The sequence below is a fragment of the Mobula hypostoma genome, chromosome 17 (assembly GCF_963921235.1).
Source record: "Mobula hypostoma chromosome 17, sMobHyp1.1, whole genome shotgun sequence".
Lineage (NCBI taxonomy): Eukaryota > Metazoa > Chordata > Chondrichthyes > Myliobatiformes > Myliobatidae > Mobula > Mobula hypostoma.
Window position 1 is genome coordinate 8257903 of NC_086113.1, and position 25854 is coordinate 8283756.

General features: G+C 42.3%; 1 protein-coding gene across 12 annotated transcripts in view; it reads left to right on the forward strand.

Annotated features, from left to right (window-relative positions):
• The window catches only part of LOC134357816 (RNA-binding motif, single-stranded-interacting protein 3), a 1318209-nt gene that overhangs the window by 1259833 nt on the left and 32522 nt on the right, over nt 1–25854 (forward strand). For all 12 annotated transcript variants that reach the window (XM_063069497.1, XM_063069500.1, XM_063069498.1 and 9 more), the window contains one exon: nt 20531–20641. In XM_063069497.1, coding sequence (XP_062925567.1) covers nt 20531–20641 — 111 coding nt within the window. The remainder of the gene's footprint in view (nt 1–20530; nt 20642–25854) is intronic.

The window sequence follows — 25854 nt, forward strand, 5'->3', positions numbered from 1 at the left end:
GCAGCAGTCAGAGGAAATCTACGTGGTCACTGGGAGAAGGTACAAGCTCCTTACAGACAGTAGCGGGAATTGAACCACAGTCTTACATTTGTAACTGTAACAGCCTGATGCTAACTGCTCCACTACAGCCCCATCCTATAATTTTGTAGTGATTCCCGATGAAAGTAATGTTTGAACTTCAGGTTCAGTTTTGGATGTAATTATTTTAGGATTTGTTCTCCAATAGACAGTCAATCACAGTCACTGCCTGGGTGGTGCAGTTTAAATGCCCTCCCCCCTCCCTCCTCCCTCCTCCCTATCTCTTGGTATAGGCCCTTCAGGCCCTTCGAGCTGCATCACCCCAGCAATCCCTGACAACCTAACTCTAACTTCATCACGGGACAATTTACATTGAGCAATTAACCTACCCCTACCAGGTATATCTTTGACTGTGAGAGGAAACCAGAGCACCTGGGGAAAACCCACATGTTCTATAGTGAGGACGCACAGAGACTCCTTACAGAGGATACCGAAACTGATCTCTGAACTCCGATGCCCCGAGCTGTAGTAGCATTGTGCTAACTGCCGCGTTGCCATGGCGCACACCACTCCATGGTGCCTGAGGACCATTAGACAACTATTCAATAACCAACAGGCATTTGACAGTCAGCAGGGCCTGTTGCAGTGCTGTATGCTTGGGTTGATACTGAAAATTGAAGCCCGATGGCCAGAGCCTGGGGACTGGTGGCCTAGAGGCCTGTTCTGAGGTTGAAGGACTGTCCATGTGTTTGGCTAGGAGGGAGAAAAGGAGCTTTTTTTTTGCTGTTGTTCTGTTGCCTGTTGTGTTCTGTGTCGTTCTGCTGAACACTGAAGACATGCTATGTTAGTGCCAGAATGTGTGGCAACCCTTTTGTGGGCTGCCCACAGCACATCCTTGGGTGTGTTGGTTCTGAATGCAAACAACGCATTTCACTGTATATTTCGATGTACATGTGATAAATGAATCTTTATGATTCTGAAAATTCTTTCTGTTGCACACCAACTCTTTCTGTTAATCGTTTAATCTAGCGTTCAAAGAAATGAATGCAGATTACTGACACTTTAACCGTGTAAAGCAATAATAACTTTGATGTCAAAATTCTGGCAGATTTTTATCAGCTTTTCATTTATCCAGTGAGTCGCTAAGTCATGCAGAAAAGGAATGTATCAGATTAAACCCGTGTGCTGGGTTAGTAGTTGTGGTCAATTTAGATTGAAGTAACAATGCTCCACTTGGCCTCAGGATCCCAAAGAAAGTCTTCCTGTTCTGATATGGAAATTTTCAGAAGGGTGCAGGGGGGATAACTTCACTCAACTTCACTCGCCCCATCCATGAACTGTTCCCACAACTTATGGACTCACTTTCAAGGACTCTTCATTGCATGTTCTTGATATTTATTGCCTTTTTATTTATTATTATTATCTATTTCTTTTTGTATTTGCACAGTCTTTTGCACACTAGATGTTGCAGTCTTTCATCGATTCCATTACAGCTATTGGATTTTATTGTGCGTGCCCTCAAGAAAATGAATCTCAGGGTTGTATATAGTGACCTGTCTGTACTTTGATAATAAATTTACTTTGAACTTTGAATTTACCAGGATGTTGCCTGGATTAGAGAGCAAGTCTTATGAACATAGGTTGAGCAAACTTGGGCTTTTCTCTTTGGAGTGGAGGAGGTTGAGAGGTGAGTTGATAGAGGTGCACAAGATGAAAAGAGGCATAGATCGAGTGGATAGCTAAAGACATTTTCCCAATGACTATTTCAAAGGGGCATAATTTTAAGATGATTGGAGGAAAGAATAGGTGGGATGTTAGAGGTAAATTTTTTTTTACAGAGAGACTAGTGGATGCCTAGAACACCATGCCAAGGATAGTGGTAGAGGAAAACACATTTTAAGGGCTTTTAAGAAATGCTTAGATATACAAGTAGTTTCTAAAATAACGGAGGCTATGTGTGAAGGAAGGGTTGGATTGATCTCGGTGTAGGTTAAGAGGTCAGCACGTCATTGTGGGCCAACGGGCCTACACCTGTGCTGTTCTGATCTGTGTTCTATGATTGCTAATTTATTATCGCAAGATGTTCGAATTAATGTATTTAGTGTACGATTCTGCACCTTCATCTCACAATTAATATTTTGATGCAAAATAGACATGGCATCTTCCTGGCTCAGACAAGAGTGTGTTATATAATGAACCACAGCCTCTGTATAATAGTTATATAAAGGGATCCCAGTTGTTAACATGGATGTTTTAGATCAAAGGTTCTTTATACCATGGCCCATCTAGTCTAATACTATGCCTTTTCCCATCAAACTGCACCTGGACGATAGCCTCCATACCCCACCCATCCATGTACCTGTCTAAACCTCTCTTAAATATTATAACTGAACCCTCATCTACCACCTCCAATGCAACTTATTCCACACTTGCACCACCCTTTGAGTGAAGGAGTTCCCCCTTCTGTTCCTACTAAACATTTCACCTTTCACCCTTAACCTATCACCTCTAGTTCTAGTCTTACCCAACCACAGTGGGAAAAGCCTGCATACATTTACCCTATCTAACAGTTAGGTTAACAGGCTACTGGAACTAGCTCCTTAGCAATGGGAAAACAATCAAAGGGGAGTTACAATCACTCTGAGCACCGGTGCCCCACAAGGCTGTGTACTCAGCCCCCTGCTGTACTCACTGTACACCCATGATTGTGTAGCCAAGTTTCCATTGATATATAAGTTTGCTGATGACTCAGGATGCTGTATCTCGGGTAATGATGAGTTTGAGTGCAGAGAGGAAATTAAGAACCTGGTGGCATGGTGCAAAGACAATAACCTATCCCTCAATGTCAGCAAGACGAAGGAATTGGTTGTTGACTTCAGAAGGAGTAGCGGACCGCACGACCCCATTTACATCGATGGTGCACAAGTGGAACAGGTCAAAAGCTTTTAAGTTACTCGGGGTCAGTATCACAAATGACCTGACTTTGTCAACCAAACAGAGTCCACTGCCAAGAAGGCCCACCAGCGCCTTTACTTCCTGAGAAAATTAAGGAAATTTGGCCTGTCCCCTAAAACCCTCACTAATTTTTATAGGTGCACCGTAGAAAGCATTCTTTTAGGGTGCATCACAACCTGGTATGGAAGTTGTCCTGTCCAAGACCGGAAGAAGCTGCAGAAGATCGTGAACACAGCCCAGCACATCACACAAACCAATCTCCCATCCTTGGACTCACTTTACACCGCATGCTGTCAGAGCAGTGCTGCCAGGATAATCAAGGACACGGCCCACCCAGCCAACACACTTTTCGTCCCTCTTCCCTCCGGGAGAAGGCTCAGGAGCTTGAAGACTCGTACGGCCAGATGTGGGAACAGCTTCTTTCCAACTGTGATAAGACTGCTGAACGGATCCTGACCCGGATCTGGGCCGTACCCTCCAAATATTCAGACCTGCCTCTCGGTTTTTTTGCACTACTTTACTTTCCCTTCTCTATTTTCTATTTATAATTTATAATTTAAATTTTTAATATTTACTATCGATTTGTAATCCAGGGAGCACGAAGAGCAGAATCAAATATCGCTGTGATGATTGTACGCTCTAGTATCAATTGTTTGGCGACAATAAAGTATAAAGTATAAAGTATGCAGAGGTACAGGGAAACAGAGGAATTGACAGAATTGCTCTGTTGTTAACTGTCTTGGACCCGACAAGACAAATTGCCACCGTCTGTGTTGGTATAAGATTAAACTGACAATTTTTTACTTCTTAAAAATTTTTTTATTGAGATACGGCGTGGAATAGGCCCTCGCAGGTCTTCGAGTCAAGGGGCTCAGCAAACCCCAAATTAACCCTAGCCTAATCATGGGACAATTTGCAACGCACAATTAATCGGCAAACCCGTACACCTTTGGAATGTGGGTCGAAACTGGAGCACCAGAGGAAATCCACGTGGTCACAGGGAGAACATACTGACAGCAGTAGGAATTGAAACCAGGCCAGTGGAGCTGTACATGCTTTGATAATAAATGAAGCTTTGGACCTTTGAACAGTACTGCTGTCACAAGAAAAAACATCAGGACATATGTGAGTGATGATAAACCTGATTCTGATACGGGTCTCCATTGTGGACTGAGAGTGGGAAGGGGGTAGGGAGAGGGGAATCATGGTTGTGAAAAGAGGAAGGGAGAGGGGAGGGAGTGGGAAGCACCAGAGAGACATTTTGTAATGATCAATAAGCCAATCATTTAGAATGAAATGACCTTGCCTGGTATCGCAGAGCCGTGTGTGTCTGCACCCACTGCACCCACTCCACCCTTTGGCCCAAGCTGGCAGTCCTTCTCTAATACCTGTCCCATATCCCTCTCGTGGCACTCCACCCTCGCCATTCCCAAAACTTTGCTGTGACCAGATTTACAAATGCACTCTCTCCACGTAGACAAATACATGAAATTTGTTGTTTTGCAGCAGCAATACATTGCAATACATAATGATGAAGAACTATAACTTGCAATAAGAAATATAAATAAAATTAAGTCAGTCGTGCAAACTGAGCAAAATCGAAAAAAATATATAGTAAGGTAGCGTTCATAGGTTCATTGTCCTTTCAGAGATCTAGAAACATAGAAACCCTACAGCATAATTATATCACGGAATTCACTGGTCACCGAATTATAGGAAAGATGTCAATAAAATTGAGAGAGTACAGAGGAAATTTACTAAAAAGTTGCCTGGGTTTCATCTCCTAGGTTACAGAGAAAGGTTGAACAAGTTAGGTCTTTATTCTTTGGAGCGTAGAAGGTTGAGGGGGGACTTGATAGAGGTACTTAAAATTATGAGGGGGATTGATAGAGTTGACGTGGATAGGCTTTTTCCATTGAGAGTGGCGGAGGTTCAAACAAGAGGACATGAGTTGAGAGTTAAAGGGCAAAAGTTTACGGGTAACATGAGGGGGAACTTCTTTACTCAGAGAGTGGTAGCTGTGTGGAACGAGCTTCCAGCAGAAGTGGTTGAGGCAGGTTCGATGTTGTCATTTAAAGTTAAATTGGATAGATATATGGACAGGAAAGTAATGGAGGGTTATGGGCTGAAGTGCAGGTCGGTGGGATGAGATGAGAGTAAGAGTTCGGCATGGACTAGAAGGGCCGAGATGGCCTGTTTCCGTGCTGTAATTGGTATATGGTTATATATAATACAGGCCCTTCGGCCCAGAATGCTGTGCTGATTGTGTACTTACTTTAGAAATTACCTAGGGTTACCCATAACCCTCTATTTTTCTAAGCTCCATGTACCTGTCCAGGAGTCTCTTAAAAGACCCCATCATATCTGCCTCCACCACTGTCGCCGGCAGCCCATTCCACACACTCACCACTCTCTGCGTAAAAAAACTTACCCCTGACATCTCCTGTGTACCTACGTCCAAGCACCTTACAACTGTGCCCTCTCGTATTAGCCATTTCAGCCCTGGGAAAAAGCCTCTGACTATCCATATGATCAATGCCTCTCATTATCTTATACACCTCTATCAGGTCACCTCTCATCTTCTATCTTTCCAAGGAGAAAAGGCCAAGTTCACTCAACCTATTCTCATAGGGCATGCTCTCCAATCCAGGCAACATCCTTATAAATCTCCTCTGCACACTTTCTATAGTTTCCACATCCTTCCTGTAATGAGGTGACCAGAACTGAGCACAATACTCCAAGTGGGGTCTGACCAGGGTCCTATATAGCTGTAACATTACCTCTTGGCTCTTGAACTCAATCCAACAGTTGATGAAGGCCAATGTACCGTATGCTTTCTTAACCACACAGTCAACCAGCAGGGTTTGTGTGAGTGTTGAATATGTCAATATGGCATCAGAAAGTTTCTCATTGGCACGTACGGATCATGGTGCAACTTTGTGCCACGTAATGATCCACTGCCATGCTGGAATTATTGACACGATCAACACAGCATGTTGCAAAGCTTTTAGGAGAGCCAGGAGAGTGTGGCTGCCAGCTGCTGAGAGGTTGATAAAATTCTATTTATTGGTATCATAAACTGTATCAACCCCAGTCTGAAGAATTGAAGCTACTTCATTAATGTAAATGAATCTCTGTCGAGGAATTGTGATTGATTTGAGACACAACAAATCACATTATACTGAATGTGTATTATTTTAGTGCAAATGTTAGTCCTTTATTCTATGTAAGCCATAAGACATAGAAGCAGAATTAGGCATTCAGTCTTCTCCACCAGTCAATCATGGCTGATATAATATCCCTCTCGACCCCATTCTCTTGCCTTCTACCCATAACCTTTGATGCCCTTACAATCAAGAACCTATCAACTTAAGCTTTATACCCAGTGACTTGACCTCCACAGCTATCTGTTGCAATGAACTCCACAGATTCAGTACCTTCTAGCTGAAGAAGTTCCTCTTCATCTCAATTCTAAAGGAATGTCCTTCTAATCTGAGTCTATGCCCTCTGGTCCTCAGAAAACATCCCTACCCACTCTGTCTAAGCCTTTCAATATTTGATAAGTTTCAATGAGATCCCCCCCCCCATTCTAAACTCCAGTGAGTACAGCCCAGAGCCATCAAACTCTCCTCATACATTAACCCTTTCATTCCTGGGTCATTCTTGTGAACCTCCTCTGGACCCTCTGGAGTATTCAGATACTTTTGTTAAAAGCATCTCTAGTTTCCACTGAATCAAGAATCAACTTTATTTGCTAAGTACATTTACCAGTTTACCATGTATTAGGAATTTGTGTGCTGGCACAACTTGCAACAAAAAACAACATTCAACAATATAAAGAATTGGGGTTCAACTCCCGATGCTGTCTGTAAGGAGTTGCTACGTTCTTCTCGTGACTGTGTGGTTTCCTCCAGTTGCTCCAGTTCCAAAGATGCATGGTTCAGATTAGTAAGTTGTGGGCATGCATTGTTGGCGCCGTAAGCTTAGTGACCCTTGCGGGCTGCCCCAGCACAATCCTCGTTAAATTGATGTAAACGACGCCTTTCACGGTGTATTTCGATGTACATGTGTCAAATAAGACTAATCTTTCTATCTTCTTTCTCTGGGTATTGGGGCAATAGATATTTCCTTAAATAAAAGGCAGTTTGATATTGTTCTCAGTAGTATCAAACTGTCAACTCAGTTGTTGAATCTGTAGGTGTTAAATCACAGAAAGAAAATGCAAGAACAATTCCTTTTCTGCATTTCTTAGTTTAATAATGTACAGCTGAATACATTTTTACTCTGTGCCACAATCCCACAGTCTGTAGTACAAGACCTCTTTCTGCAATTCATGTTTAGGGAGATGTATATTTGCCTTCCTTCATTACTGGAAAATATAACAAGGATTCAGCTTTGTGTTTTTTATTATTGATTACAGTCAAACAATCTATATTTATTTCTAGATCTATATTTATTTAATTACAATCCTGTAATGTTGGAAGACTGGATCGTCGATTTCTGTTATTTTTGGTTGGTAGGGGAAGGTCCCATCACTACGCTGGATAATTGAGATTCAGACAAAATAGTTACTCTGGGTAGCCTCCAACTTGACAGCAAGAACATCAATTTCTTTAATTACCTGTAATTTCTCCCCCTTTCCCATTCTCTCTTTTTTCATTTCATATTCCGACTCCCCTCTCATCTCCTCACCTGCCCATTACCTCCCTCTGTTGCCCCTCCTCCTCCCCTTTCCCCGATGGTACTCTCTCCTCTCCTATCAGATTCCTTCTTCCTTTACCTTACCAAGCTATCACCTCCCAACTTCTCACTTAATCCTCACAATATCCTGGCGGGAAGGTTTAATAGAGCTGTTAGGGAGGGTTTAAATTAATTTGGCAGGGGGATGGGAACCAGACTGATAGAGCAGAGGAAGGGGAAAACAGAAATAAATCTAAGATAGCAGTAAAGATGTCAGGAAAGACAGGCAGGTGATGGGGCAAATTTGTGGCCATTGGGATGAGTTGCAGTGAAATCAAAGCAAAAAGTACCAAATACTGGTCTTAAGGTGTTATACTTAAATGCACGCAGCATAAGGAATAAGGTGGATGATCTTGTCGTACAGCTACAGATTGGCAGGTATGATACTGTGGCCATCACTGAGACGTGGCTAAAGGATGCATGTCTCTGGGAGCTGAATGTCCAAGGGTACACGATGTATCGGAAGGATAAGAACGTAGGCAGAGGGGGAGGTGTGGCTTTATTGGTAAGAAATGCTATCAAATCATTAGAAAGAGGTGACATAGGATCGGTGTGAGCACGTGGCCAAGTGGTTAAGGCATTGGACGAGCTACCTGAAGGTCGTGAGTTTGAGCCCCAGCCGAGGGAACGTGTTGTGTCCTTGAGCAAGGCACTTAATCACACATTGCTCTGCGACGACACTGGTGCCAAGCTGTATGGGTCCTAATGCCCTTCCCTTGGACAACATCGGTGTCGTAGAGAGGGGAGACTTGCAGCATGGGCAACTGCTGGTCTTCCATACAACCTTGCCCAGGCCTGCGCCCTGGAGAGTAAAGACTTTCCAGGTGCAGATCCATGGTCTCGCAAGACTAACGGATGCCTTATAGGATCGGAAGGTGCCGAATCTTTATGGGTTGAGCTAAGAAATCGCAGGGGTAAAAGGACCCTGTTGGCAGTTATATACAGGCCTCAGTGATGTGGACTACAAATTACAACAGGAAATAGAAAAGGCTTGTCAGAAGGGCAGTGTTAAGATAATTGTGGGGGATTTTAACATGCGAGTGGATAGGGAAAATCAGGTCGGCACTGGATCTCAAGAGAGAGAATTTGTAGAATGTCTGCAAGATGGCTTTTTAGAACAGCTTGTTGTTGAGCCCACTAGGGGATTGGCTGTACTGGATTGGGTATTGTGTAATGGACCGGAGGTGATTAGAGAGATTGAGGTGAAGGAACCCTTAGGAGGCAGTGATCATAACATGATTGAGTTCACTGTGAAATTTGAAAAAGAGAAGCCGAAATCTGATGTGTCGGTATTTCAGTGCAGTAAAGGAAATTATAGTGGCATGAGAGAGGAACTGGCCAAAGTTGACTAGAAAGGGACACTGGTGGGAAAGACGGCAGAGCAGCAGTGGCTGAAGTTTACGCGAGAAGTGAGGAAGGTGCAAGACAGGTATATTCCAGATAAGAAAAAAATTTCAAATGGAAAAAGAATGCAACCGTGGCTGACAAGAGAAGTCAAAGCCAAAGTGAAAGCAAAGGAGAGGGCATACAAGGAAGCAAAAATTAGTGGGAAGACAGAGGATTGGGAAGTTTTTAAAAGCTTACAAAAGGAAACTAAGAAGGTCATTAAGAGGGAAAAGATTAACTATGAAAGGAAGCTAGCAAATAATATCAAAGAGGATACTAAAAGCTTTTTCAAGTATATAAAGAGTAAAAGACAGGTGAGAGTAGACATAGGACCAATAGTAAATGATGCTGGAGAAATTGTAATGGGAGACAAGGAGATGGTGGAGGAACTGAACGAGTATTTTGCATCAGTCTTCACTGAGGAAGACATCAGCAGTATACCGGCCACTCAAGGGCGGCAGGGAAGAGAAGTGTGCGCAGTCACAATTACGACAGAGAAAGTACTCAGGAAGCTGAATAGTCTAAAGGTAGATAAATCTCCCGGACCAGATGGAATGCACCCTCGTGTTCTGAAGGAAGTAGCTATGGAGATTGAGGAGGCATTAACGATGATCTTTCAAAAGTCAATAGATTCTGGCATGGTTCCGGAAGACTGGAAGATTGTAAATGTCACTCTGCTATTTAAGAAGTGGGCAAGGAAGCAAAAAGGAAATTATAGACCTGTTAGCTTGATATCGGTGGTTGGGAAGTTGTTAGAGTCGATTGTCAAGGATGAGGTTACAGAGTACCTGGAGGCATATGACAAGATAGGCAGAACTCAGCATGGATTCCTTAAAGGAAAATCCTGCCTGATAAACCTATTACAATTTTTTGAGGAAATTACAAGTAGGCTAGACAAGGGAGATGCAGTGGGTGTTGTGTATTTGGATTTTCAGAAGGCCTTTGACAAGGTGCCATACATGAGGTTACTTAACAAGATAAGAGCCCATGGAATTATGGGAAAGTTACATACGTAGATGGAGCGTTGGCTGATTGGCAGGAAACAGAGAGTGGGAATAAAGGGATCCTATTCTGGTTGGCTGCCGGTTACCAGTGGTGTTCCACAGGGGTCCGTGTTGGGGCCGCTTCTTTTTATGTTGTACATCAACGATTTGGATTATGAAATATATGGCTTTGAGGCTAAGTTTGCTGATGATACGAAGCTAGGTGGAGGGGCCGGTAGTGCTGAGGAAACAGAGTCTACAGAGAGACTTGGATAGATTGGAAGAATGGGCAAAGAAGTGGCAAATGAAATACAAAGTTGGAAAGTGTATGGTTATGCTCTTTGGCAGAAGAAATAAACGGGCAGACTATTATTTAAATGGGGAGAGAATTCAAAGTTCTGAAATACAACTGGACTTGGGAGTCCTCGTACAGGATACCCTTAAGGTTAACCTCCAGGTTGAGTCAGTGGTGAAGAAGGTGAATGCAATGTTGGCATTCATTTCTAGAGGAATAGAGTATAGGAGCAGGGATGTGATGTTGAGGCCCTATAAGGCACTGGTGAGACCTTACTTGGAGTACTGTGGGCAGTTTTGGTCTCCTTATTTAAGAAAGGATGTGCTGACGTTGGAGAGGGTACAGAGAAGATTCACTAGAATGATTCTGGGAATGAGAGGGTTAACATATGAGGAACGTTTGTCCGCTCTTGGACTGTATTCCTTGGAGTTTAGAAGAATGGGGGGAGACCTCATAGAAACAGTTCGAATGTTGAAAGGCATGGACAGAGTGGATGTGGCAAAGTTGTTTCCCATGATGGGGGAGTCTAGTATGAGAGGGCATGACTTAAGGGTTGAAGGGCGCCCATTCAGAACAGAGATGCAAAGAAATTTTTTTAGCTAGAGGGTGATGAATCTATGGAAGTTGTTGCGACAGGCGGCAGTGGAGCCAAGTCATTGGGTGTATTTAAGGCAGAGATTGATAGGTATCTGAATAGCCAGGGCATCAAAGGTTATGGTGAGAAGGCGGGGGAGTGGGACTAAATGGGAGAATGGATCAGCTCATGATAAAATGGTGGAGCAGACTCGATGGGCCGAATGGCCAACTTCTGCACCTTTGTCTTATGGTCTTAATTTCCCCCTCCCCCACCCACCCATAATATACAGCAGCAAAATTAGGCTACATGGCCCATCGAGTCTGCGTCGTCATTTCATCATGGCTGATCCATTTCCCTCTCAGCCCCAATCTTCTGTCTTCTCCCAATATCCCTTCATGTTCTGACTAATCAGGAATCTATCAACCTCTGCCTTAAGTATTTCGAATGACTGGCCTCCACAGCCGCCTGTGGCAAGAATTCCACCAACCCTACCCCCCTCACCTGGTTTTCCCCCTTCCTTTCCAGTCCTGATCATCGGTCTTGATGATTTGGCCTGAAATATTGACTGTTTATTGCCCTCCATAGATGCTGCCTGACCTGCTGAGTTCCTCCAGCATTGTGTACGTGTGTTGCTCTGGATTACCAGCATCGACAGAAGCTCTTGTGTTTATAGTTACTACGATTGGGTTGTATTGGTAATTAAGTCAATGAGAAAAATACTAAAAAGACAGATCGATAAGAATAGTTCAAAAACATAGGTATATTCATCCCTCGGGCAAAGCTACTTAAGTATACAAAACCTCCCATGTAAGCTGTGAGCAGTTTTGGCTCCTTTTCCAGGAAAAGATGTGTTGGCATTTGAGGAGAGATTATTGACATCTAAGAAATGCCTAGATAGAATGAATGTGGAAAAGATGTTTCTAAAGTGAGGGAGTCTAGGACTTGAGGGCATAGCCTCAGAATAGAAGGACATCCCTCTAGAACAGAGATGAGGAGGAATTCCTTTACCCAGAGTGTGGTGAATCTGTGAAATTCACTGCCACAGGTGCTCCAGAGGCCAAGTCACTGGGTATACTTAGAGTTAGATAGGTTCTTTAGTAGTCAGGGAGAAGGTAGGAGAATTGTGCTTAGAGGGGTACCAAAGGGGCTAATTTCACTTGCCCCATCACTGAACTGTTCCCACAACCTATGGGCTCACTTTCAAGGACTCTTCATCTCATATTCTCAGTATTTTTGTTTATTTATTTATTATTATTACTTTTTTTTTGTACTTGCACAGTTTTTTGTCTTTTACACAACGGTTGAATGCCCAATTTGGTGTAGTCTTTTGTTGATTCTATTATGGATTTATTGCACATGCCCACAAGAAAATGACTCTTAGGGTTATTTAGAAGTTCCCCAACAACATTGCAGCCACCACCCTGCGACCAGACATTGTCCTAGTGTCTGAGTCTACTTAAGCAAGTGGTGCTGCTGGAGCTGACAGTCCCATGGGGAGATAGCTTGGAAGAGGCCTTTGAAAGGAAGCTCTCCAAGTACGCAGGACAGGTCAGCAACTGTCAGCAGGCTGGATGGAGAGCGAGGTGTCTCCCAGTGGAGGTTGGTTGTGGGGGATTCGCAGCCCGTACCGTAGGTAGAGCCTTCAGCATTTTGGGCATCGAGGGAGAGAGGAAGAGGAGAGCCATCCGCAGTACCACCGATGCGGCAGAGAGGGCCTCAAGATGGCTGTGGCTCAAAAGAGGGGAGCCATGGAGTCATAAGTAGCTAGCCATCTGGACATAAGCTGGGGTCTGATCAGCCCCGGCTGGGTCACCTGGAGGAGGGTGTATGATGTAGAAAGACCTGAAACACCCGATGATTCCAGGAACATCACTGAAGATGTGTCCAGAAGCATCAATAGATGTATGTACACAACAGATGGTACTTTGAACTGAAATCAGCTCAGGTGGACTGAAGGGTGTTGGGCTCCTTTGTTCCCATCCATAGATTTATTTATTTATTTTGAGGTACAGTGTGGAACAGGTCCCTCTTGCCCAATGAGCCACAGCACCCAGCAACCCTTGCCCAATCACAGGACAATTCATCATAATGACCAGTTAACCTACTGATCTGTACACCTTTGAAATGTGGGAGGGAACCAGAGCACTCAGAGGATGTACAAACTCCTTAGGGACAGCATTGGAATTGATCTCTGATGCCCCAAGCTGTAATAGCATCACACTAACCATTATGCTACCTAATAACTAACAAGTCGATGAATCTTGTGATACTGCTGGCAAGACATTCCAGTTCTTATGGGGCTAGTCTAGAGTCACTTCAACTCTGCTATTGATGCCTGTATAAACACTGTAATGAACCAGAAAGTACCAACAGCCTAATAGAATTTTATTTTAACGGAATTATGTTAATACCCTTCTAGTATTTTAGGTTAACATAAAGCATGAACATTAGTACCATCTATGGCTATCTTAGTCAGCTATAAGATTTGGGTTTGATTCCCATCATTGTCTGTAAGGAGTTTATACGTTCTCCCCGTGATCACCCAGATTTTGTCCATGTGCTCCAGTTTCCTCCCACATTCCACAGATATACTAGTCATTGTTAGTAAATGCAGGCATGCTATGAAGCTGCTGGAAGCATAGTGACATTTGCAGATTCGCCCAGCACATCCTTGACACAAGCATTTCAACATTTCAATGTTTTGATGTACTTGTGACAAGTAAAGCAAGTCTTTAATCTTTATTGTTGTTCATTATCAAACATGTTGCTCAAACATGTCATGTCAAAAGGGAATAGGTGTACATTGGAATATATACTGGCGATATGTGGTGACGTTTTGTGGGCAGCTCACAAAACTGTTAGATATAATTCTGAACTGCAACGGATTGAAGGGCCATTTTAGATTAAGGTCAGAGCTGAGATGATGATTGTTAATAAAAAGCAGTGGTAATTGTGAAAAAAGTAAATTACAGCTGACTGTCAGAACGCCCAGGAGAGTTGCCAATTTGGAAAAATGCTGGTTGATAACTGTGGGTGAATCAGTACTAGCACACTCCGAATAAGCTGCAACCAAGTCTGTTTCCCATAAAAGATAATTGAAATAGGGTTGTGTTTGGAAGTAAACAGCATCCATTATAATGACTCAGACAGAAAGTACAGACAGTTTGTACAACTGTGCTCATCCCGTTACCAACAAGAAATTTTATTTCATTTTAATTCATCAGAAGATAACACAGTTCACCCTTGATGTGGTGAGCAGTCCAAAATTAATTGATGCCCACCAGTAATTAGCCTCACTCAGTAATCCACCAAGAACTATAACTGATAAACCACACTTACAGTGTACCAGTCACTGTATTGTGACAAGGATCAAAGTCCACATGGAAGCAGTTAGCATAATGATTTACAGCACCAACAATCCAGGTTCAATTCCTGTAAGGAGTTTGTACATATTTCTAGTGACCGGTGACCGCGTGAATGTCCCCTGGGTGCTTCAGTTTCCTCTCACATACAGAACAATGCAACAAACTTAGGCACCCTAGGTTTTTTTTTATATGGTTTCAGATGGTATGGCCTCCACAGAGCCCTGATCTCAACATCATCAAAGCTGTCTGGGATTACCCGGAGAGACAAAAGTAAGCGAGACAGCCAAAGTCAGCAGAAGAACTAGCAAGTTCTCCAAGATACATGGAACAACCCACCAATCAATTTTCTTATAAAACTGCAAGAGAATTGATGCAGTTCTAAAAGCAAAGGATGGTCACATCAAACACTGATTTGATTTAGTTTTTTTTCTGTTTACTATTCCTTATAGTAATTTTTTGATATTTAGAATCTTTTCAGTTCATTATTTTTGAAAACATCTTTGTGTTACAGAATTTTTTTTTACATATGCCAAAGACGTTTGTACTTTCCAAAGATATACAGTTAGTAAGTTTCAGCATGATATTTTCACGCCAGAATCATAGCAATATCTGCAGATTGTCCTTGGCACATCCATGGTCTGTTTAGTTGTTGACACACAATGACACATTTTATTGTAAGTTTTGATGGAACTGTGACGAACCTTCATCTTTCAATCATCTTGCCGATCATCACTAGACATCTCCTCCTCCACTCCTAGTTTAGCACCTTTGAAGGGACCCTTCCATACAAATCTATTTTCTCAAATTTTTCCATGTACCAGTGGCAGATGGAATTGGTTGATGGTTGTCACATGTACTAATGTACACTGAAAAGCTCGTCTTGCATACTGTTTATACAGATCAAACCATTACACAGTGCATTAAGTTAAAACAAGGAAAACAATAACAGAATGCAGAATACAGTGTAACAGCAAGAGAAAATGTACAGTGCAGGCAAACAATAAGGAGCAATATCATAAAAGGTAGATTGTGAGGTCAGGAGTCCAATTTATCATACTAGACAACCATTAAACATCTCACAACAGCAGGGTAGAATCATGCCTAAGCCTGGTGGAGTAAGCTTTCAGGCTTTTGCATCTTCTACCTCACTATTCCTCTTTAGCACTATTTATTTATTATTATAGCATTGTGTGGGCACGTGGCCAAGTGGTTAAGGCATTGGACTAGTGACCTGAAGGTCGTGGGTTCGAGCCCCAGCCGAGGGAACGTGTTGTGTCCTTGAGCAAGGCACTGAATCACACGTTGCTCTGCGACGACACTGGTGCCAAGCTGTGTGGGTCCTAATGCCCTTCCCTTGGACAACATTGGTGTTGTGGAGAGGGGAGACTTGCAGCACGGGCAACTGCTGGTCTTCCATACAACCTTGCCCAGGCCTGTGCCCTGGAGAGTGAAGACTTTCCAGGCGCAGATCCATGGTCTTGCAAGACTAACGGATGCCTAAAAAAAAAAAATAGCATAATCATTCGATCATTTTGTCCCTTGTTGTATGATGTGGATGACAATGGTCTTTTCATGACCATGATTGTTCTCGGCAAATTTTTCTACTTAAATAGTTTGCCATTGCCTTCTTCTGGGCAGTGTCTTTACAAGACGAGTGACCCCAGCCATTATCAATATTCTTCAGAGATTGTCTGGCTGGCGTCAGTGGTCGCATAACCAGGACGTGATATGCACCGGCTGCTCGTAAGATCATCCACCACCTGCTCCCATGGCTTCACATGACCTTGATCGGGGGGGGGCTAAGCAGATGCTACACCTTGCTCAAGGGTGCCCTGCGGGCTAGTGGAGGGAAGGAGCGCCTTACACCTCCTTTGGTAGAGACGCATCTCCACCCCGTCACCAAATTGTAATTTACAGTAACTCTTTATGTCTTGCCTAGTACAGCTACCACAAAACAACAAATTTCAGGAGCGATGTCTGTGATAATAAACCTGATTCTGATCTTCTGCCTGATGGGAGAGGGGAGAAGACAGACCATGCTTACAGGCTTTTGTATCACCTGCCTTTTTTACCTTGTCCCTTCCCATCATCCAAAGACCGTCATTTCCAGTGAATTAGTGATCATTTAGGTCATCTTCCTTTCAAAACCGTTAATGTTGTGAAAACAATTCAGAAATATAAGTGAAGTAATTTCTAAAACACTACCTGTCCAAGCACAGATTTTTGGATTTACAATACAAATACGGTGTGACACAGCAGCCAAGAGACTATTACTGGCTCACAGCTATTCTGATTTACACCATTGCTAACTAGACCCTCTTAAGAGATAGATACTAAAATGCCTGCTTATCCTGGTATCTTCATGAATAACTTAATGTTTAAGGAAATCTTGCTATAATAACAAGCTATAATAGTACTGTACTTGCTGTTCCCCAGCTCTCCCGGACAAGCTACAGAAATAACAATGTAATTTGAAGTATCTCAGAAAATTGGGGCACCATGGAAGCAGAGCGGTTTGTGTGATGCTATTACAGTTCGGGGTGTCTGACTTCCAAATTAATTTGCAGCATCCTCTGTAAGGGTCTTCACCGTGGAATGTGTGGATTTCCTCCAGGTGCTCTGGTTTCCTCCTAAAGTCCAAAGACATATCTATTAGTAGATAATTGATCATTGTAAATGGTCTCGTAACTAGGCTAGGGTTAAATCTGGAGTTGCTGGTGGCGCAGCTTGAAGGACCGGAAAGGCCTGTTCCAGATTTTATCTCTAAATATATAAAATTAAAAATTCCTGAATACAATTAATAGTTCTGATCCACTTGCTTCTGGGTTTCACTTACAGTACATTTGAGATCAAGTGACTCTTGTGTTATTAGCTCTCAGTCGAGAGTATTAACTGAGCTCAATATTGCTTTGGAAAGGATTCACATGTACTTGACGTGGAGAATTTCTACTTGATCTCTGGAAAATAGTAATGAATTAAAACACTTTAAATCATAGTTTTGTAAATCAGAAGGCAAAATTAATCTTATCTGAATGGTTTAATGGATGTCAATTGAGCTATGATGTGCAAACATCAGAATTATTGTTTGAAAACCATGAGCAATTATTTTTCAATTTCAAAAAGATTGTATTCATTATAATAAAAATATGTACAAAAGGAACAATGTAACTTTAAATTCCATAATGGCAATTATATTCAAATATGATAACTATATTTTTAGAAACCAATAGCACCATAACAACTTATGTGGCCTTCTGGGATGATACACCCTTTCATGTCTGATGGTCTTTCCCACCCATTTCAGCCACTCCATGTGGGGTAGCAGAAGGAACCCAGACCAGGGGTTCCCACTCTGGGGTCTATTGACCCCTTGTTTAACGGTATTGGTCCATGGCTTAAGAAAGGTTGGGAACCCCTGGCCCAGAATGTGGTCCTTCCCAAATGGGACTTTGCATAGGTTGCACAAAGCCTCAGTACATCCCTCAGTACAAACTCCTGCAATCCAGAATGTGCATGCTTTTATCTTTTGTCTCTGCCTGTCTTTTTAGTGCATAGCCGAAAAGTTAAATTTGTCTGGCCACACACAGCAGTTGGGCTTTTTGGTGAAGGTTTCTACCAGCTGTTTTAATGAGGCGAATATCATCAGTTGGATAAATGCAAATATCCAATCAGTGGCTGCACCAAGACTGGCTTTGTTAAAACATCGTTTTACACCCTGCCTCACCAATGATATGACTGGTATGAAATAGTTATATTTACACAAATGAAACAGACCAAACTCGGTTTGGTAAGTTTTGTTACCTAATTACAAAGTTAATCAGTCCTTTAACAAGTTGATAATAAGACCATAAGACATGAGAGCAGAATTAGGCCATTTGGCCCATCGAGTCTGCTCTGCCATTTCATCCTGGCTGATCCATTTTCCCTCAACCCCGATCTCCTGCTTCTCCCTGTATCCCTTCATGCCTTGACTAATCATGAATCTATCAACCTCTGCCTTAAATATTTCAGTAATAGTAAATTCAATACTTAATATTTCAGTACATTAAACCTTACTGTCACTACAATTAACAATCAAAAATATGCATTCTCATAACACTGGGTATTCAATATTGTACAAAATTTTCAAAAAAATTACATTTTTATTTATATTTATATTTTTTCTAGATTATGAAGACACGTAGTCCCCTTTTATTGCCATTTAGTAATGCATGCATTAAGAAATGATACATTATTTCCTCCGGTGTGATATCACAAAACACAGGACAAACCAATACTGAAAAAATTGACAAAACCACATAATTATACATATAGTTACAAACAGTGTAACAATAGTTACAAACAGTGTAACAATACCATAACTTGATGAAGAAGTCTGTGAGCACAGTAAAGTTCAAAGTTTTTCAGATGTCCCACATCTCATGCAGATGGGAGAAGGAAGAAAAACTCTCCCTGCCATGCCGACCACAATCCAACTGAGTCATCCGAAAACTTCGAGCTCTGATCAGCTCTCCGACACCGAGTACTGAGCGGCATCTCTGCCGAACGATTCGACCTCCTTCTCGGTCGCCAAAAGCAGGCAAGGTCGGGGATTTTGAGGCCTACCCTCCGAAAGATTCCCGACCACACAGTAATGACAGCAGTGGATGGGCATTTCAGAAATTTCTCCAGATGTTCCTCTGTGCTATCATGTCCATTCTCCATCAAATCAGAATTTTTATTTTCATTTTTTTCCTTAATCCAGTTTTCTTTTCTCTCTCAATTTTCTCCTTGGGCCTGATTTGACAGTGACTTCACCCATTCAGGCTAACACTTTTTTCCAAGTCCTGGTACTGTGTCAATTTAAAGTCTACAGTCTGATTGGTTAACATACATAGAATATGGAACACTACAGCACAGTACAGGCCCTTCAGAACATGATGTTGTGCTAACTTTTTAACCTACTCCAAGATCAATCTAACCCTTTCCTTCTACATAACGCTCAATTTTTCTACCATCCATGTACCTACCTAAGAATCTTTTCAATGTCCCTAAAGCAAAAGTGATATGGTTTCTCTGTTCAGTCTGGCTCCCCTCACTGTGAGATTATTAACTTGGGCTTTTAGTAACTTGCTAAAAACCAAAAGTCCACTATTTAAAGGTTCATCACACTGCTCACAGAAACCACTAGGTGCCTTGCTACATCAAACTCAGATTTATTAATGCTCTAAAGACAGGCGTGGCGAACCTTTTAGTGAGCGTGTTCTCAAATAAGCGATAATCTGCTAAAAAAATTCTCCTGCGTCATGGTAATTTTAAGCAGAGATTATCATTGATTAATGAATTAGTAATAATAATTATGGACCTTTAAGGATGAGTCCTGTTGCTTATTTACATATATTCATTGTTTTACTGTTAATGAAAATACAATAGAGACAGTACATTTTGTATTGGTTTCCTCCTACATTCTAATTACATTTGGTTACGTTTAGTAAGTTGTATGCATGCTCTGTTGGGGCCAAAGGCATGGTGACACCTGTAGTCTGGCCCCAGCACAACCATTGCTGGTTTAGTTTGACACCAATGACATATTTAACTCCTTGTTTCAATGTACATGTGACAAACAAAATGAATCTCCTGTTTCAATATCAATTTTTTTTAAATCTGTCTAACAATACACACATAAGTATAAATCCAAATCTGTATTTTTATTGGTAGGTGAAGCTATTTTTGTTTTGGGTCATCAGTTTTCAGCCGAAAGATGCTTCTGCTTTGGATGTCAATTATCCCTTTACAAGCTTGTGACACACGAGAATAGGAGATTATACGTACAGGCGTCATCATAGATTTATTTATTATTATTTATTTAGAAATAGAGTGTAGACAGGCCCTTTGGGCCAACAAGCTGCACCACCCAACAACCCACCTACTTAACACTAGCCTAATCACAGGACAATTTACACTGACCAAGTAACCTACTCACCAGTACACCTTTGGAATGTGGGAGGAAACCAGAGTCACATGCGGAGAACATACAAACTCCTCGTGACAATGCCAGAACTGAACTCTGCACTTTGACACCCTGAGCTGTAATAGTGTCGTGCTAACCGTTACACTGTCATGCATTTTGCTTCACAGAAATGATAGTATTTATAAGTGTCAAATTGATTTTATAAAGAGTATTCTGCCTTGACGCAAAATGTTTCACACTGAATTGCTGAATTTCTTTCAGGGTGCTGTGATAACGCCCACAATGGACCACACCATGTCCATGCAGCCAGCCAGTATGATGGGACCCTTGACCCAGCAGATGAATCACCTGTCACTGGGCACAGCAGGAACAGTGAGTCATAGAGATATCAAACAAAGTCAAACTGAAACATGTCATCTCTTTCATAACATGTCAGCAATGTCTTAATTTATCAGAAACCGTACCAAAACTTTACAGGGAGAGTCATGAACTATACCTTGCTCTTGGTATTAATGGTTAAAACTCAGGTTTATCAAAAGGCCAAGAGACTCTCTGTTATGTCTATTTCAATATTTCGCACTGTGATATATGACTGCGGACCAAGCTAAGAGCAACACACACAAAATGACGGAGGAACTTGGCGGGTCAGGCAACATCGATGGAAATGAATAACCAGTCGATGTTTTGGGCTGAGATCCTTCATCCAAGTCCTGAAGAAGTGTCTCAGCCTGTATTTCAACTGTTTATTCATTTCCATAGACGCTGCCTGACCTGCTGAGTTCCTCCGGCATTTTGAGTGTGTTCCTCTGAATTTCCAGCATCTGCAAAAATTCTTGTGTTTAGGACTAATTTAAGATCCATCTTAAGGTAACTTGAATTAAAACTTACACTTTAATAGAGTAAGATGTTCTATGGTGCTTCATGGTCACACTGGGACCAATTACCAAAAGAATAGTCAAAGATACAGATTTAAAGAGTTTACTGATAACAATAAGGGTATACTCAAAAAGGAATGTTACATTTTTGATTAATTTTATGTTGAGTGAGATTGCTGGTGTGGACAGCTTTTATAGCCCATGAGATGATGATGATGATGAGCCCCCTTCCTGAAGTATTTGAGTCTTCTGTTGAATATCCTTGAGATCTAACAATGAAGAAGTATTTCTAATATAACCCTAAAACAGAATGTGGTGTGCTTTGCAGGCGAACTTGCACATGGGGATGTTCTTGCGTATTTGTGTGCCTCATTCTTCCAAATAGCAGATGTCTGGGACTTGCGAGCTGCTGCAGTGTGTGGCTGACAGCTATAGTGCACAGTCATGGAATGGACAGCCAATTACGCGAGCTGCTTTGTCCTGAATGGTGTGAATCTCCTTGACTGCTGGAGCCACACTGCTTCAGGCAGTAGTTGTTCTATCTGATGTTCCCTGCAGAGTACTGACTTGTCAGCTAGGAAGGAACAGCAAGTCATAATCAGGATGTTTCCATGAATTTGTCTAACCTGACATAGGGAGACCTCAAAGACTTCACAGTCGATGTTGTGGAAAATCAGGTCTTCTCATTTCTGTTTACCATCAGATTCCTATTAGATTCCTTCTTCAACCCTTTCCCCTTTCCGCATCACCTCCCAGCTTCTCTCACTTCATTCCCCCTCCTCCACCTACCTTCCTCCCTCACCTGCCAGCTGGTAGTCCTTCCCCTCCTCTCCACCTTTTTTATTCTGGCTTCTTCCCCCTTCCTTTCCAGTCTTGAAGAATGGTCTTGATGTGAAACTACAACTGTTTATTCCTTTCCATACATGCTGCCTAACCTGCTGAGTTCCTCCAGCTTTTTGTTTTTGTTACACTGTTTACCAGTAGGCTGCATCAAAAAATTTTCTAGCTGTGGAGTAGGGCACATCTGGAAGAGTCATGGAGAAGCCTCAGATTTTTGCCATCTTAATGATGACTCCTATGAGTCCAACCAGCTGCCAAATGATTGTAAGAAGCCCTTTTTGAGGTTCACTGGTGTGTGCGCCATGGTACTGCAGTGGTTAGCATGGTGCTATTGTAACACTGGAGTTCAGAGTTCAATTCCCGCTGCTGCCCGTAAGGAGTTTGTACTTTCTCCCCATGACTACGTGGGTTTCCTCCCACAGTCCAAAGATGTACTGGTTAGTGGGTTAATTGGTCATTGTAAATTTTCCTATAATTAGGCTAGTGCTATATAGGTGTATTACTGTGCAGTGTGGCACGAGGGTCAGAAGGGTCTGTTCCACGCTGTACCTCTAAATAAATAATAGATAGATAAATCAATCAACCTTTTCCATCTACAATGGTTCACCAAGAGTAACACCCAGCTTTTTATTTTTTAACATTATTGTGTTGATTTTTTTCAACGTAACTATGTGGCTTGCCAAACCTTTTCAAAGAATAGTTAAGCATTAACCATAATGCAGTTGGGCAGAAGTTAATATTAACCAGATCAGGTAAGGAAAGCAGACCTGGATTGGGAATGTCTCTGTGTGACTGCTCAGCATTCTGAAGGGGGAAGGTGAATAATTGGCCTGAGGTTATTGTCTACATGGATACACATTGCATCAGTAGAAAAATGCTGGAGGAACTCAGCAGCTCAGGCAGCAGCTATGGAAGGAATTTCAACAGTTTTGGCTGAGACCCTTCATCAGGACAGTGCACTTTTAATGGTAGAAAAAGAATTGAGATCTTGTGAAGTTCAAAAGCGAAGTTGTGCAAAGGGTTTAAAAAAGCAGGGTCTCGAGGATAGTAACCCTCTGGATTACTCCCAGTGCCACCTTCTAGTGAGGGCAGGTATAGAAAAAAGACAGATAAATGTATCATTGAAGAGTTGGTGCAATGGGCAAGGATTCAGATTTTTGGTGCTTCAGCATCTCTTGTGGGGCAAAGGTGACCCATACAGGAGGGATGGGTTGTAGTTGAATTGGAGCAGGACCAAGATCCTGGGGGGCAGGTTTGCTTGTGCTACTAGGGAGGGTTAATAACTAGACTGGCAAAGGCTTGGAATCCAAAGTACTAGTGAGACTGACATTGATGTAGAAGTCAACGACACTAAGTTCAGTGAACAACATAGACAAGAGCCTGATGCAGAGCAAGAAAAGGCTAATGCAATTATTTCAATACATGACACCTGACAGATAAGGTGGATGAACTCAGGATGTGGAATGGAGATATTGTAGACATTAGGCAAACATGGTTAAGAGAGGAATAGCACTGGCAGATAATTTTTCCAGAGTACGGGGGGCTATAGGCGGAATAGAGATAAAGGAAATAGGGGATGAGAAGTTGCATTTATGAATAAGGAGAACATTACATGAGTAGTCCAAGATAAAACTACTGAAAATAAACACAAGAAATTCAGCAGATGCTGGAAATCCATACACACAAATACTTCAGAAACGCAGCAGGTCGGGCAGCATCTATGGAGGGGAATAAGCAGTCAATGTTTTAGTCTGAGACCCTTCATCAGGATGAAAGGTCTAGGCCCAAAACATCAACTTCTTATTCCTCTCCGTAGATGCTGTCTGACCAGCTGAGTTTCCCAGCATTTTGTGTGTGTGTTCCTGAAAGTAATTTCATCTTGGACGACTGTGGGTGCAGCTGAGAAATAAAAAGGCAATGATCACCTTATGATTGTGTTCTAGGCCTCCAAATAGTCAAGAGGAATAAAAGGAACAATTACATAATAGTGTTGTCACTTTCCTTATGTAGCAGGTGGCGGGGTGGAGATACGTCTCTACCAGAGGGCGTGTAAGGCATCCCTGCTCCTGACTGGCCTGCAGGGTCACCCTTGGACAAGGTGGAACACCTGCTTAGCACCACCCCACCCCCCAACTGATCAGGGTCACATGATGAAGCCATGGGAGAAGTTGGCAGATGGTTGTATGAGCAGCTGATGCGACCACTGATGCCAGGCAGACAATCTCTGCAGAGTATTCATTAGAGACCATAAGATATAGGGACCAGACTTAGGCCATTTAGCCCATTCAGTTTGCTTCGCCATTTTATCATGGCTGATCCACTTTTCCTCTCAGCCCCTATCTCCTGCCTTCTCACACATCCTTTCATGTCCTGACCAAACAAAAATCTATCAACCTCTGCCTTAAATATACATAATGACTTGGGCTCCACAGCCACCTGTGGCAACAAATTCCACAGATTCACCACTCTCTGGCTAAAGAAATTCCACTTCATCTCTGTCTGAGGCTGTGTCCTAAGGAGCCCAGACCTGTTCATAATACTCCAAGTGAAGCCTCGCTCGTGCTTTATAAAGCCTCAATATTACGTCCTTGTTTTTATATTCTAGTCCTCTTGAAATGAATGCTAACGTCCCATTTGCCTTCCTCACCACAGACTCAACCTGCAAATGAATCTTTAGAGTATCCTACACAAGTATTCCCAAGACCCTTTGCACCTCAGAATTTTGATAATGGCTGGTGTCACCTGTCTTGTAAAATCACTGCCCAGAAGAAAGCAATGACAAAATACTTCTGTAGAAAAATTGGCCAAGAATAAGCATGGTTGTGGAAAAACCATGATCACCCACATCGTACAACATGGCACCTAATGATGATGACGATACAAAATAATGAGGGGTATAGATCTGGTAAATGCAAGCATGCTTTTTCCACTGAGGTTGAGTGAGACGAGAACTAGAGGTCATGGGGAGGCTTCTTACAGAATTGCACAGATTGACCACCCTCTGGCTGAAGAAACTTCTGCTCAGCTCCTAAGTGCCTTCCTCTGAGATTTGAAAATCTGTGAACAACTCCTGATGATTGTATCATTTCTATTTGTTTCTGTCTTTCCCGGAACTGATGCTTTGATAATATGAATTTCTAATATGAACAGGAATTTCATGTTTTGCCAATTCCAGTTCTATCTGAGTGCCAGAGCTGAACCATCTAATACTCAAGTATATTTTTTAAAACTGATTTCCTTTAGTCTGCATAATTTTCTATTAGTCTGTTAGGATGTGATTCGCTTTGGTTGAGTTATCATTATTATGTATCACATTTCCGATTATACAGCACTTCAGCACAGAAGTAGGCCATTTGGCCTATCTTGTCATGCCAAACTGTTATTCTGCCTGGTCCCTTTGACCCACAACTCTTCCACACAACGCTGAAATTGAACCCCCATCTGCCCCTTCTGCTGGCAGCTTGTTCCACACTCACACCACCCTCTGAATGAAGAAGGTCCACTCAGGTTTCCCTTAAGTATTTCATCTTTCACCCTTAAGCTACAGTACTGTGCAAAAGTTTTAGGCAGAAATATATAGCTAGGGTTGCCTAAGACTTTTGCATAGTAATGTATTTGTCAACATGGAGCAGAGAGCGAGTTTGTAAAACTGGCAGAAGCAAAGGATTTGGGGAATAGCAAGGGTGAGATATGTGGCAGAGAAGGAATGCCGGTGGGGGGGGGGGGTTGGCACAGGTGCAAACACACCCAGCCCTGAGACACCAGGCAAGTTAATTTGATTCTAAACAATTTGTTTATTGATCATTACAGAACATCTCTCTGGTGCTTCCTGCTCTCTGCCCTCTTCCCACTCTCAGTCTGCAGTAGTAA